At 37.3% G+C, this 15,427-nt stretch overlaps 1 protein-coding gene across 6 annotated transcripts in view; it reads right to left on the bottom strand.

The window, feature by feature from the left end:
- Positions 1-15,427, bottom strand: part of UTRN (utrophin) — a 505,750-nt gene that overhangs the window by 103,071 nt on the left and 387,252 nt on the right. For all 6 annotated transcript variants that reach the window (XM_068550755.1, XM_068550756.1, XM_068550752.1 and 3 more), the window contains one exon: positions 2,042-2,310. In XM_068550755.1, coding sequence (XP_068406856.1) covers positions 2,042-2,310 — 269 coding nt within the window. The remainder of the gene's footprint in view (positions 1-2,041; positions 2,311-15,427) is intronic.

The raw sequence follows: 15,427 nt of genomic DNA on the forward strand, positions 1-15,427 counted from the left end.
TGCTCCAACCAAGAGGCATTTTTGCAAACCAAAAGAACATACTTTTTGTAAACCATTGGCTTAAAGATTTTCAGCGTTTAAAAATCATCTTTTAAAATACAAGAAGTGTGCAACTTCCAAAGAACCTATCCTAAAAGGTTTTATTTTCAGTTTGTTATTTTAACTCAGATTCAATTATGGAAAAGTTCTTTGGATACTACAGTCACAGGAAGAAGCCTACTTAATTCACAGGGTCACTGGAAACATGTATATTTACAATGAAAGATGGCACCCCAATACTCTTTCAGTAATAAACATTTTTGGTTGAAAATTTAATACGTAGCTTTTAAAGATTCAAATTCAAGTAGCTGATCAAAGTTAAGCTTAATTACATTAATTATGAATGAGGTCTCTACAATGAAAGAGAAGAGCAAGAAAGAAATCATGAAAACTCCACCACTTCCTAGCTGTGTGCGCTTGAGCAGTATCTGCAATGTCATCATTTGTAAAATGGACATAATAGTAATACTTATCTTGATGGGTTGCTGGGAGGATTAAAAGAGATTCCAATGTAAACTGGCTAAGAACAGTTCTTGGCACACAGTAAGCATCAGTAAATGCTATCTATTATTATTATTCTTATGTCTACACATATATTTATTTACTGATGTAATTTGCCTGAGTAGAATTCAGTTAATTTCCTAGACCTTTCTTCTCTTTTCCTATTCAGCCACAGGCGAAACAAAGGGATAGTATTATCCACTACCTGTGCACAAAAGATGTGTATCTTTTGCAATAAAAATTCCGTTCATGATATTGATATTGTCAGCCTGATTTTTCATCCGTTTATCCTCTGATTTGATTCATGACTACTTAGTATATAGTTTACTATGCTACTAAAAACCTAATACACTCTAAATCTGTTATTTGTGTCTTTTATGGCCTAAATTCCATTAACTGCTTTTCTGGATATGTTCTACAATACGGGAGCCAAAGGGAATCTAGACCAGAGGTCTAACGTCCTTAACTTTGGGCAATACCTGATTACAAACAGAATTTATAGCTAAACTAATTCTTCATTACACATTCAGACAATAAGATATAATTAGCAGATAAGAACTCCCAGGAAAACAGTATACTTTTGATTAAACTTCTAAATCCAACCACCGATTTAAAAAGGAACCTGCCAGACTACACCATGTGGATGCCATTCTGTAAGATTCAGGCTGTGAGAAACACTGTCAAAGAAACAATTCAGTTTCTTCAACAAATACATTGCAAAGAAAACAAACAAAAGATAAATGGGAAATCTGGAGATTAAAAGGGACTTTAAAATATTCTTACAGAGACTTCCCTGGTGGCGCAGTGGTTAAGAATCTGCCTGCTAATGCAGGGGACACGGGTTCGAGCCCTGGTCCAGAAGATCCCACATGCCGTGGAGCAACTAAGCCCCTGTGCAACAACTACTGGGCCTGCATTCTAGAGCCCACGAGCCACAACTACTGAGCCCATGCGCCACAACTACTGAAGCCCACGCGCCCAGAGCCCGTGCTCTGCAACGAGAAGCCATTGCAACGAGAAGCACGCGCACCGCAAGGAAGAGTAGCCCCCCCTCGCCACAACTAGAGGAAGCCCGCGCGCAGCAACAAAGACCCAACGCAGCCAAAAAAAAAAAAAGACCCAACCTCAGTAATATAATTAAAGGTCCTCTGCTGTATTATTAAAAAAAAAAAAAATACTCAACAAAAACAGGTAAAACTAACCTATATTGTTTAGGGATGCACAGCTGGGTGAAAACGTATAAAGAAAAGTAAAAGTAAATTATTGTAGAAGTCACCTTAGTCGTTATTTTGGCGGGGATGGGGGTTCTGATGGTGAGGGGCATATGGAAAACATCTATTATGTCTGGAAAAGCTCTACATTCTGATTTTGGTGGAGGTCGTAACAGTGTTGGCATTATAACAATCCCTCATAACAGTTTATATATGTGGCTCTCCTTATTTGTGTTATATTTAACAATAAAGGATTTCTTAAATCCTTTATCTGAGGCAGGGATGCTGACCATGGTTTTCTCAATGTGGTCCTGCAGCGAGTCGATGAGCAAGTCTCCCACAGGCTTCCAGCCATTCCGCACGGCCTCCGCCTCCTTCAGGTCAGCATCGAGCTCATCCATCGCTCCCTGCAGGTCTCTGAGCTTCTCCAACGCCTTGTCCACTTGCTTTTGCCAATTGCTAGTAACAGCATTTAGACTTTCCCACTTCTCTTTGACCTCAGAAGACTGCTTACGCATGGCTTTGGCAATCTTTTGGGCTCTCTCCTCAGGAGTCAAGTCTGTGGTTAAAAAAAAAAGAAAGAATATTTGGACGCTTGATCAACTCTACATTCTTAGAGCCAAGTGTGAATCACCTTTTGAAGGGTTGCTACCAGCGTACGCTAGCCAGGGTAAGAAAAACTGTTTCCATACTTCCTCCACTGATCCCTACTACTTCTCCAAAGAAGAAAAGAGCTACTCAGAGTAAAAGTGGCCCAGTGGTTTTGGTGACTTCTGAATTTTAATGTATTTGCAAACCTTGAAATGTAACAAGATAACTCAAGAAATAAAACAATTTTTCTTTAACATAAATTAATTACATAAAATCCAGAGACAGCTTTTCATTAGTTTTTCTTTGTCCTCAGAGAAATGGGAATGATAATTGGGAGAGAAATAGCTTTAAGTCATGAGGAAAAACTCTGAAAAAATAAGATTAATTTATCGTGTTACAAAAAAATACAACTGAGGACAAATAACATATCTTAGGTACTCCATCATCGCTGAATCTTTAATACAAGGCATTCTTTGTAGCCCAGAAGTGTAGCACGTCCACAAATATTTCAACAAGAAGACAGCAAGGCTTCAAGGACCACCCTAAATACTTAATAGAGCAAGAGGGCTTCCAGAATGTCTGAAATAAAGTAGACTTTTCAGACAGGAAAGGGCAGGCATAACGCAAGATGCTGCCACAGGACAGGGGCAGGAAGAAAGAGTAAGAGTCTAGAAGACAAGCAAAGGGAACGGACAGAAGTCAAAGTCAAGTTGAAAGCCAAGGGTCAGAAATATAGTGATGAGAAGCTGGCAAGACAAGGGCAGGGGAACTTGATGGTCATAGAGCAGACACTCTCAAAACAGGTTAAATAGATCCCCAGCTAAACACTCCTGGGCCTCACTACCCTCAACACCCCAGGATGCCTCCTTTCCTCTCTAGCTGGTTTGATGGTTGTCCTAAGTGTCCCCTGGACAACAGAGAGGCAAGTCAGAAACATACAGTCAAGGCAAACTGTACACTAATTTAAGATAGAAGTGCATATTCTTCTTTGTGATAACATCCCATCTTTTAGTATCAATCACATTAGCAACATCCACTTCCCCTCAAAACATTCCAAACCATTCATAAAATGCACTGAAGTTCATCAAACTTCTGGTAAGATGAAATTCATGGTAAGATGAACTGAAGCAAGCTCTCCTAAACTGTAACTTTCCTACGCAACATAAATTTGTCTGCCTGTCTTTATTTAAATATTATTTAAAAGTCAAAGGGACAGAACATTTATTTTTATCTAAGTTTCCAGAAATTTCGAGACATCAATATTTACATGAAAGCAGCTATAATAAATCTCTGGGAACTACATACATGATGAAGAGCTTAGCAACCACAGGACTCCGAGTGTGCTGCTGAAAGGCTGTGAGGCTACACAGAAACATGACCAATCCCGACAGCTGAATTGATTACAAGAAGAGACAATGTTATGATAAGTAGATAGGCTGAGCATACCAGTAAAAGATAAATAAGGAAAAGAAGTGAGTTAGAGACCCAGCTTCAAGGAATGTTTAGGCTCAGATACAGTCCAGAACAACGGTGATGGGAGGGAGTCGAGAATCCTGGAAAAAAGCCCTAAAACTTATAATATGTCAGGATTTCAAGTTTAGGAAACTTAGAAAAAGCTTTGTAAGGAAAGGTACATCATTAAAAGGGCAACTTTATTTAAATCCTTAAGCCTTCAAGATTTTTTTATAAAATGAAAAATATGTAATATTAATATGATCCATATTTTATATACATATACCATGCTCTGTGTAAGGAGAAAAAAATCATCCTTAGCCTGATAAGAAAGGGAGTTGATAATTTTTATGATGGTAACACCTGAGTTTGTTAATTAGTCACTTCGGCTTTTTCAAAGATATATTTTAAGCACTCATGTTTTACTGACTTTTGTAAAAAAGAAATACAGTGCCAATTTCAGAAGAGACAACTTAATTATGATGATTTTCCTCTGGATAAAGTAAAAACTGTTTCTAAGTCAGTCACTGAATAACCTGGCAGGGGGACATACGGCTTCTTTGTCCTGTGACAAAATACCCAACACTGGCTGTGACTTTTTGTCTTCACTTAACATAAAATCTTTTGATTGAGCAGTCCTTTTGTACTATTTATAATATAATTCCCACTCAAGCAGCTACTCAGAAGAAAAGTTCTACGTTCAATTCACCATCTGTTTGCCAGAAAGGAAGCATATTAACTAATCACAGAGTCAGAATAAAAGTGCTTCCTGTTGCAGCAGCAATCTCAGTTTAATGCATACTTTAAACCAAGAACAGAGCGAAGTAAAAAGCCAAACACAAACTTTCCAGGATGTTTGTGAAACAGGTAATAAGTAGCAACATGTGAAATCCCAAGTTACGAGTTTGGGGTAAGAAAATTAAAAAAAGGAATTAAAAGAGCAAGAGAGCATAAAAGATGAAAATAATAAAGGGATATCCCAACATTAAAAACAAAAAATCCTCCTGTTACTTGAAAATCAAAGGACAAAGTTTGCTTCAGATTTTCTGAATGGATACTTTGCAATAAATTTTAAGACCCTCATGCAAGAGTGGAGAATCTTCTGGACCAGTGGTTCTGAATTCTGGTGACATATTAGAAACCACCCTGACCGTTTGACTGTTTGCTTGCTTGTTTGTTTTTAAATGCTGATCCCCAAGGACGAAGTATTAAAAGATCCTGGTTTAGTTGGTCAAAGGTGAAGGGCGGCATGGATAAATTTTAAAAAGCTCCCCTGGTGACTGTAACGTGTTGCCAGAACGGAACACCGCCAGCCTACTGGCTTATAAATTGATTTCTCTGGTCACTGCTGTTGAAGCTGGACAGAGTGTTTCCAATCCAGTGAGCTGCTCTGTCATTCCCACGTAGAGCAGGGCACTAACTACTGAAGGTGGGAGAGCAAATGAAGCTCCAAGATAAGAGGGTAATCTAATTTGCATTTGAAAAGGCAGTAATAGAGGCTAATCAAGAGACAGAGGAAACAGCAGGATAAAACCAAGTAAATTCAGTGACAGTTCACAGACCAGAAGCACTTTTCCTAGGTCACTTTCCTACTCCCTGGGTGTGTGTGTGTGTGTGTGTGTGTGTGTGTGTGTGTATGTTTCTGAGAGAGAGTACTTTGTTTCACTCTTCATTCTCCCATTCTTCTCCCATCACACCTTCTCACTTATCTGGGCAAACTCTGAGGATGGAATTGTATTTAATTTTTATATTTATATTTATATTACATAGTATATATAGTATAATGTGATATGATGTATTATAAATATTAACATATTTACTTTATACTTATATAATTAAAATCGCAATTTTTTTATTGTGTTACAAAACATTTAAGGAAGAGTAGATAATTATCTTTAGGAAGAAGGAAGAAGAGAGAGGAACAAGGAATGACCAATCCTGAAGTTTTCTTTCTCGTCCGGCGGTTTTTAGTCTTCAAATATGCAAATTAATTGCATGGCATTTACACCACTCTCTCCTTTCTACCCTGGGCAGAAAGACTCACATGCTTCAGTGGAATACAGGTGGAACACGAACCTGGACCAGAAGCAGAGACTAAGACTTGCAATCAGCACTGCTCCCATCCTGCCCTTGGCTCCTAGGTGAGCTAGATGACCTGCTCATCCCAGCTTTATCAAGTGGGAACCCTATTTTCTCATCTGGGGAAACATTTTACACTAAGGGCCTCTTTTACCTCTGAAATTTAATTATATAAGAAAGGCAAAGCCGCTGTATGTCTCCAAGAAATCTTATAATAGAGGAGAAAAAAAACCCTCCTTTTGTGTGCCTATAATTTTTTTTTTACATTTAAAAACATTAAAGTATATGTTCCTCCATGAAATAATGTACAAATCGATTAGAATCAGCCCAGTTATTTTAAATAAAGATTTTCCATATTTATCGTATTTCCTTTCTCTATTACAGAATAGACACATAATCTCCATAGTGACTTTTTAGAGTCTAAAGCCTTATGTCATGCATGTTTGTTCTTTTCATCTTGGTTTTGCAGTACTCAGTCTAGAGACTAGTATGTCCTCAATATATATAATTACTGAATTGAAATTTTCAATTTTCTGAATGGAATTTCCAGCTTTACTCTTTATTGAGAATATTCAACTTCATAATTTTAAGTGGAAATCTTCCCACTTGTTTTTTCTTCCTCCTTTCCAAACCCATGACAGCATTTATATTAAAAACAACAACAACAAAAAAAACCACTTTTTTTTTTTTTACTGTGAAAGAAAAGGATAAACCTTACAAAGTCATTTCAAGTATGGTAATTCCATCTTATTTGTACTGTTTGCTTATTTTTTACATGTATCTATAATCTTATTGTATTTCATCAAGAGAGGAAGAGGAGATATTAAGACAAACAAGTATAGGAAAAAATTCTCCAGAGTAGCATTTTCACCCCATGGACAATATGGTGCAAGGAAAGATTTGTTCATAGGCCAATTCCAATACTAATTAGTTACATAATCATAGATATATTCCTTATCTCCTTGAACTTCAGTTAATATCTATAAAGCTACCGATACATGCCTGGCACACAGAAAAGCTTCAACAGAGGTTAATTTCTTTCATTTTTAAAATGATTTTGTTACTAAGTCTGGGAGGTTTAGATATCTCTAGAGATTTTCACATAAGCAAACCAAGCTGATTAGCCAACAAGAATTCACAGGAAAAAACAAAGCATTCCTGTAGATCTAGAGACTAGACCTGACTTACTCTCACTCTCCGTCTTCATCCCCACTCCATTTTTCTCTCTCTTCTTCGTGACCAAAAGATGCTCCTGATTCAGATAATGCAAAACATATTCTCCTCAAATTTTCTGATTACATGATTAAGATCAACTTAATCTGTCTGAAATGATCAGTGTTGAAGAGGACCCTGCCCACTTCCTATACTGTATGATAACTGGTGACAATTCATTAGGAACCAGATTAAAAGTACACCATCAAGTGCCATCAGCTGATTACTACAATATTTCTAATTATTTTCATCTAATAAATTATAAAGATGACAATAGTAAGAGGCTACCCAAAGTAGATTAACCTGATAATGTGTAGCCTAAATCTTTCAGTAGGAATATGATAAAGATGATAAGGATCCATCCATGCTGCCAACGAACTTGTCAAACCCTTAAGGGAAAAAAAAAGATCGTGGACAGATACATTTAGGAAAAAGCAAGAACTCCAAAGTAAAGAGATTTAGGGAACATATTCCACAGATACCAAAATATAAGGTATTAATGGCGGTTATGGGTGGAGCTGGGATGGATGGAGATAATAGGAATATAGACCACACCGTGGAGAGAGATAACCAGCACTTCTGACCAGAAGTCAATCAAGGTTGAGCTAGAGTCTGAATACTCTAACGTTTCACTCTTCCTATAAAGTGGGCCAAAGTAAGTAAACCCAGCACTGAGCTAAGGATGAAGCATGAAGAGACCATTAAGAAGGTTAACCTCCAAGGAAAAAGGTAGGAACAGCAGAAAGACCATGGAACAGAACTAGCTAAGCCACATGAGATCCATTTTCTGTAATGGAATATTCCCTGAATTTCCTCACACTAATGGCAGTTTTATAATTTATTCAAGTCAGTTTTGAGTGCTGGACAGTAGCAGACAGGTCACTGATGGTCCTGAGAGGGGAGAATAGAAATTGGGAATGTAAGTGCCAGGTGGGCAAGGATATGTTTTGTTCACTGCTGTCTCCCCATATCTAGAATACTACCTGGCACATGGTAGGCATTCAATAAGTACTGGTCAAATGAATAAAAAGATCTATGTTCAATATCTTTGTTTTGATAAAAAAAAAAAAGTTACCTTTAAGATCAAAGGACAGGGCTCTTCAATTAAAAGTCTCGCATTTCTGGCCACACCACTGCCCATCTCTCCCCAGGCTGCTTCCCTGAGGAACATAGCCGCTAATGATCCATCAACGTACAAAAGAAGACCTGGGCTTTCTATTCAAGCTTAGCCATTCTTACGAAAGAAGTTAGGCATGTCTTAGGTTTATGTATTGCCAAAATAAGTGAGAAGTTTAAAGTGGAGAATTTATGCCTTGGCTAGGATTATACTTTTTAAAAGATAGCAAACCCTCCAAATCACTCATGAAGACTCCAGCTCTCAAGAGGAACAGCAACAACAGGAAAAGAGGAACACATCACACTGAAAGCGTTTAGTCTCCTCCTGTGCTTTATGTTTAAATCAGAGTGACACTCCAGATGTTGATTTCAATAAAATACATACATGTAAATTATTGCCATCTTTTTTTACGAGGCACGTGTGATTTATGGATGGCTGTAATGGTGATTAGAGACCATAACAGATAGTAAACAATTAATTTAAAATGCTGTGTCCATCAAACTAACCTTTGTTATCATATAGTTCTTCATCAGGAATGTTGATTTATTTAAAGTGAATTTCACTATGATGGTATTCATTAGCATGCGAACAAGTTTGTGAAATTTTTATCCAATCAATACGCTTACTCAGCCGGGTCATTATATTTTAGGAAAGTTGAAGACTGGATAAATTACATCCATTCATACATTATGGAACCTTAAAATGGGAAGGATCACACTGGATCTCTGTAGTTAACACTGGAAATGAAAGTAACATTATAATTTTCTGTGTTTTTTCATGCATTATAACTTTACTAATCTAATTTGGACTTAACGAAGCTAATTAAATTATTGCCTTGGTCTATAGGCCTGAAAGCAATTATTATTCCTTCCAAGTTTTTTTATGAAAATTAAAAAGACAAAGTCTAATATTGCCTAAACACCTTCTCCCTTGGTGCTAGGAAATCAGTGAACTGGTATGTCATTCTATTAAGCAGCCTAATATTTCAGAAAAGGAAAAGTAAGAATGAAGGGAAAAGCATATTAATTATTGCATGAAATTTTTATAAGTAGAGGAATATAGAAAGCAAAATCTTATTTTTACTGATTATCTAGAAGTGCTTTGATTATTGGGGTAGTTCAGATAGTATGCTATGATGGTTCAGGGCATCAAGGGTTGTGACAAGGCTGAGGTTGGTGTTTCAGCTCTGTCACATGGGTGACAGTAGGCATCCAAACATCTCAAAGTCTCAGTTTCCTCATCTGTCAAATGAGTGGTAACAGTACTCATACGTCAAAGAGTTGTTACGAGAATTAAAGGAAACGGTGCCTGGAACACTGTAGGATGCTGATAAATGTTGATTTGTTGTGAACATCTATGTTGACTAACATTTCTCTCTTCTCCCTTCCTTTTTGGGCATTGATTCCTCCTCCATCTAACATGATGCTTATAAAGGGGGTCTGCCAATCCCAGAAGACCCTGAGCTCCACGTTACTCAAGCTGAGAGAGTTGTTGCTCTTTCTTGGAATGTGCTGGATCTAAAGAAGGGTTTTCCCTCCCTGGTATGTGGTTGTGAGGTATAAGGTCATAGGAAAGCAAAGAAAATGAAAACTTGTGGAGAGAGGCAGAAAGGAAGACATGGAGAAAGGCTCTGACTGCCATTTCGATTCCTGTGGCCAGCTGTGTCCTTGCCTTCACTGTAATTTGGTTATGGGGGTTAATACATTCGCCCATGTGCCTACACTTATGGAAGCTGGCTGTCTGTCATTTACAATGAATGGGGTTCTAATTAATAAAGCGGTTATTAGGGAAACAAAAAATGCCCTGGGGAAAAACACCCATGAGTTTTACTACTTAATTACTTAGGTTAGGTTATGTGTAATTTGGCCTCATTTTATGAGATGCAAGGAAATAATTATTGCCATCTTTTTTATGTAACCTTATGTTATACTGAGAATCAATATAAAAGTAATTTCTAAACTCTATGATAATTTCACCTTTTCACTCATTTAATGATCATGAAATTTTATTTGCACAAGTTTGCTAAACTGGCACAAAATGGACTGACATAGTAGACTGAAAAATGTCATTTATTATTTCTTTGTTGTATCGTAAAATATATGAGATTTCACATAGGTGAAAAATACTCCTAATTGGCTTTCTAAAATATTATGAAGCATTTAATAATTAAAAGAAAACAGCATATTCTGAGTTAAAATATTAACTACTACTAAATACACACACAGCTGTCAAAGACCAAAGAGGAAGAACACTAATCCATACATACTTTTTTATCTGAAAGGTTTACTATTAGCCATTAATCACAGGTACAATCGTATACAACTATAAAAAGCTGTGTATGAATAAACAACACACATACACAACTATAGACACTACATACAACTATGAACACACTAAAGCAACAGCTGCTTTTTTTTTCCTCTATCATTTAAATGAAACAAAATAAATTAAGTAACTTCACCAGGCTGAAAAAGAAATAATGTTCAGACAGCCTGCAGTAAAATAATAGTTGTAGTAATAGTAACGCCTTGACTGGAATAAATTTTAAAGAAGACTCGAGGGGAAATTTATAAACAAAAAAAAAGCAATCTTTTTTTGTCTTAAAATTAAAACCTGAGCAGAGGAAAACAGCTTTTCGACACCCACATATACAATCATTTGTATAATTTTCTAAACACTGTTAGAGGTGAAATACCCTATTAAAGAGTTAATTTAGTAATCGATACCATAGCCTCAACTCATAAAATGTGTGTGTGTGTGCACATCTGCATACACACCTGCCTGCATCTGTCTGTGTGGTAGAGAGGGGGACGTAGACATAAGGCTCTAACTCCCCTGTGCAATTTTGACTTTTAACCTAAGCTGCAGGTAACGAACATGTGAGAAGGCACGTGTATTCCCTGACTACCTCAAGAGGTGTTCGGGCTGTCTTGGACATCTACTTTCACTATGCAGCTGTGTGGTTTTCAAAGGAATTCAAATCTGGGACTGAGAACAGCAGGGAGGTTGGGTGAACAAGGAAGAAGCCAAGAAACATTCGTGCAGGGTTAAGAGGCTCTAGACACTGAAAGTCAAGAAGGAGCTAGGAGGTCAGTGGTCAGTGAGCAGAGAGAAAGAGAGAGGAGATAAAAATGAAAGGATGAGTTGAAAGCCAGACAAAAAACCAGGGGTTACGGAGAGTCACCAACATAGAAGCTTAGTGCTCTGTCCCTCGATCTACCCTACATTAGCTGATGACCTTGGTCAGCACCACAATATTTTCTTAGCCTTTGTATTTTTATTTAAATTTTTTTTAAAAAGGCATACTGTATGATCTGCTCAACTCATTGAGATAGTTAGGAGAATACAAAAGTGGTTTGAGAAGTACAAATACAAAGAACAATGTGAATAATGATGAGACATTTGTTGTTCCACTGTTCTACTTTTTAACAGATATAAACCAGGTGGTTAAAATCAAATGAGAAACAATTCAACTTCACTAAGAGGAAATATTATACACTGACATGACACAATTGAAATCCAATTAAGTAGTTCCATATCACTCAAGATAAGGGAACTATTGACAAAGTTGTGAACTGTGTAAAATTTCTGTAATTATTCAGGTAATTTTAGTCCGATTAAAAATTATATTGACTTAATAACCATTTATAAGCAGAATGAGTAATTCTGGGTAGCTGAGTGATCCAGAGAGCTACATTTCATTCATTTAACCTGATTTTTTTTTTTACAGTTGCCATTTTGGAAGGAAATTTACTAAAATATAGTATAAACTCCTACGTCTTCTCTTAACTGATTTATATTCTGTCTTCAAAAATAAACAAACCACAATTCATAGCTTCAGCTTTTCTTTTGTTGTAAAAGGCCCCAAAGACTACTCTTTTATTTTAGAATCCCCATGTATCCTTTTTATAATTTTCTTTCTCCTCATTGTTGTCAGACTTCTTGAAGTCATTTCTCACTGTCACCCTTTTCCCCTGTCCTGTCATTTCCACCTTGCTACATACCCATAATTCACTGGAAAACAAGTTAAACTAGTTACAACAGTGTCTAAAGTAAGAGTTAATACCTCTGAGAGGGTAGTTTTTCTATGAGCTAATAAGATCTTCACTATATTTTCTACATAATATCTATCCTGGCTGCTCAGATAATTGTTCACATTCTTTCAGATTCTCAGTAACTGAGAAAGGTCACTAAGCAAGGGCAGGGCTGAGCTTCAGATACAGATATTAATAATATAGTCAGAGAGATGACAGGGTACCAGGGAGGCAAGGAGGAGAGCTGGGAGAGGAATGGGTCCAGTAAGAAACAAAGCCTGCAGTGAGTGGGACAGAATGAGCAGGGGCTGGGCAGGCAAAGGAGGAAGGAGTTGGAGATCAGGTAGGAGGGACCTATGGGCAGAAAAAAACCAGAATGGACAACAGAATAAAGTTAAGAAGACCATTACCTGCAGGACATCATGAGAAGCTGGTGGGTGTCAAATGGACATTAGTTTGGAGCAGAGAGAGGCATGAGAGGCTGCCACACTGGAAAACTGAGGCCAAATCACTGTGCAGCCTTGTATGGCAGGTAAAGGAGCTCAGATCCCATGTCAGTGACTACCAGTGGTTTTTAAATGCCAGTTTTGTGTTTTAGATGTATCACTGTAGCATCTATTTATGTTGATGCAGGGATACCAATTAAGAAAGTATTGTGAAGCAACCTAAATGCCCATCGACAGATGAATGGATAAAGAAGATGTGGCACATATATACAATGGAATATTACTCAGCCATAACAAGGAACGAAACTGGGTCATTTGCAGAGACGTGGATGGATCTAGAGACTGTCACACAGAGTGAAGTAAGTCAGATAGAGAAAAACAGATATCGTATATTAACGCGCATATATGTGGAACCTAAAAAAATGGTACGGATGAACCGGTTTGCAGGGCAGAAATAGAGACACGGATGTACAGAACAAACGTATGGACACCAAAGGGCGAAAGTGGAGGGGGATGGTGGTGGTGGTGTGATGAATTGGGAGATTGGGATTGACATATATACACTAATATGTATAAAATGGATAACTAATAAGAACCTGCTGTATAAAAAAATAAATACAATTTAAAATTAAAAAAAAAAAGATGTACACACACAAAAAGTACTGCGGGAACTCTCTGACGGTCCAGTGTTTAGGACTCCACAGTTTCACTGCCAAGGGCGTGAGTTCAATCACTAGTCAGGGAACTAAGATCCCATAAGTCACGCAGCGTGGCCAAAAAAAAAAAAAAAAAAGAAAGCACTGAAAAGTCCTAGCAAAAGATGGTAAGGGGCTGAAATAGGGCAGTTAATATTAGTAATGATTTTTAAATGTTTAAAATATACATACTTGAAAGTTGCTAGGAGAGTAGACCTTAAAAGTTCTCATCACAAGGAAAAAAAATTGTAATTACGTGAGGTGATAGATGTTAACTAGACTTACTGTGGTGATCATTTCACAATATATACAAGTATCAAATTATTATGTTGTACACCTTAAACTTGTACAATGTTATGTCAATTATATCTCAATAAAACTGGGGGAAAAAAGAAAATATCTAGCAGAGCATACCTGATAAAATTCTTTGTCAGCAACTGATCACTTGGTTGAAATAATTAGTTTGCTTGTTTTCAACAGCATTGATCAATTAAAAGATGCCTGAGAGCAACTCATCCTGTGCTATGCAGTAATAAAATAAAACTCCATAAGCTATCATAAAATGCATATATACACATGTGACACTATAAGATAATTGATAACAGAAAAAAAAGGAGCCAGGAGAAAAGGCTTTGGGAGAGAAAAATCATGGCAAGAAGTATTTTCTGGAATAGTTACTTAAAAACAAAGAGATGGATTCACCTTGGTGTGTCCTTTGGCACATTACACATAGCATACTCCATAAATGCTTATTAAATAGAACCAAAAAATCATTATACAATTTCTCCCTGCTCTAGCCCCTCCAACATTGAGTACTTTGAGTAGCATCACACAAGATAACTAATGTTCAAACACTATTACTGATAGCAGTTGTTCGTAAGTCATGGTAAACAACAAAGTATAAAAGCTATTACAGATGATTTTCTTTTATTTACTTTTAACAAGAGGTAAAGTCAGCCAACATTACACAAAATAATATCAGGAAAGGAGAAAGCGTGAAAATTGCTAATTGTAAAAAAACAAGCAAAAAAACCCACTCCAAAACAAAAAAAATCATAAAGTTAAACTGACATGACTTTTTTTCTTGCCTCCCAAATATAGTATATGAAAATAGGTCTTAAAAATGTCCTGATGTAACAGCAAAATAAGGACTCAAAAGCAATATGTTTTTACCCTTTAAACTGACTAACCACTGAGGAAAAAAGTTTATAGCAAAGTGAAACTCTAGTGATATAACACTTTTTTACTGCTATGAAATAGCTTATTATAAAAACGTTTCCTCCATTCTCTGAAAAGTACTGGGGAAGCAAGGAGATGAGACAAGCAGATTTAAGGTAGACTTTAAATTGGATAAGGTGAGACAGGTGAACTTCTTATTTTTCTTCCAAGCTTAGAAAACAAAAACCCAGGGAAATAGCGCCTTCTTCTTGCTGTATTTAAGTCGAAATGCTCTGTCCAACTTTTCCAGGGCCTTGTAATCTGCACCAGACAGCACGTACAAGCTCCTCACTCCTACGTGCTGTCCAGGCACAGCCCCTGACCCCACCTCCCCCGCCCCAGCTCTGCTGACTTCCCCTGACACACAGCCGCTCTGCTCCCCACTCTGGGCTGCTGCTTCCAACCATCCTGCCCCAGCTAATCGCTTCCTACCCACACCCGAGTGTGCTCAGCATACAAGTCATTCAACCACCTGCTATGTAGCTGTGTGCATGTTGTGGGCATACGTATGTCCGTGTGTGTATATAATACATATATAATTCAGAAGGCATAATTCTCCAAAGATAGAAGTAACAATCATGAGTGATGTGCAGACTGAGAGAGGCGGAGACTCAACAATGACTTAGGTCCCCAGTATGCTGACTAGAAAAACAGTGATACTGCCAGCAGAAAATAAAAACCAACGCTGGAAAAGATGATAAGTATGCTGTGTGTGTCTCTGTACACACAGGCACACAACAGGTCAAGAAAATCACGATCCTGATGGGAAATTTATTCCGATTGAAGTAGAGCTTCCCTGAGAAAGGCTGAGGAGGAAGATGGCTACTTTCCA

The sequence above is a fragment of the Eschrichtius robustus genome, chromosome 9 (genome assembly GCF_028021215.1).
Source record: "Eschrichtius robustus isolate mEscRob2 chromosome 9, mEscRob2.pri, whole genome shotgun sequence".
Lineage (NCBI taxonomy): Eukaryota > Metazoa > Chordata > Mammalia > Artiodactyla > Eschrichtiidae > Eschrichtius > Eschrichtius robustus.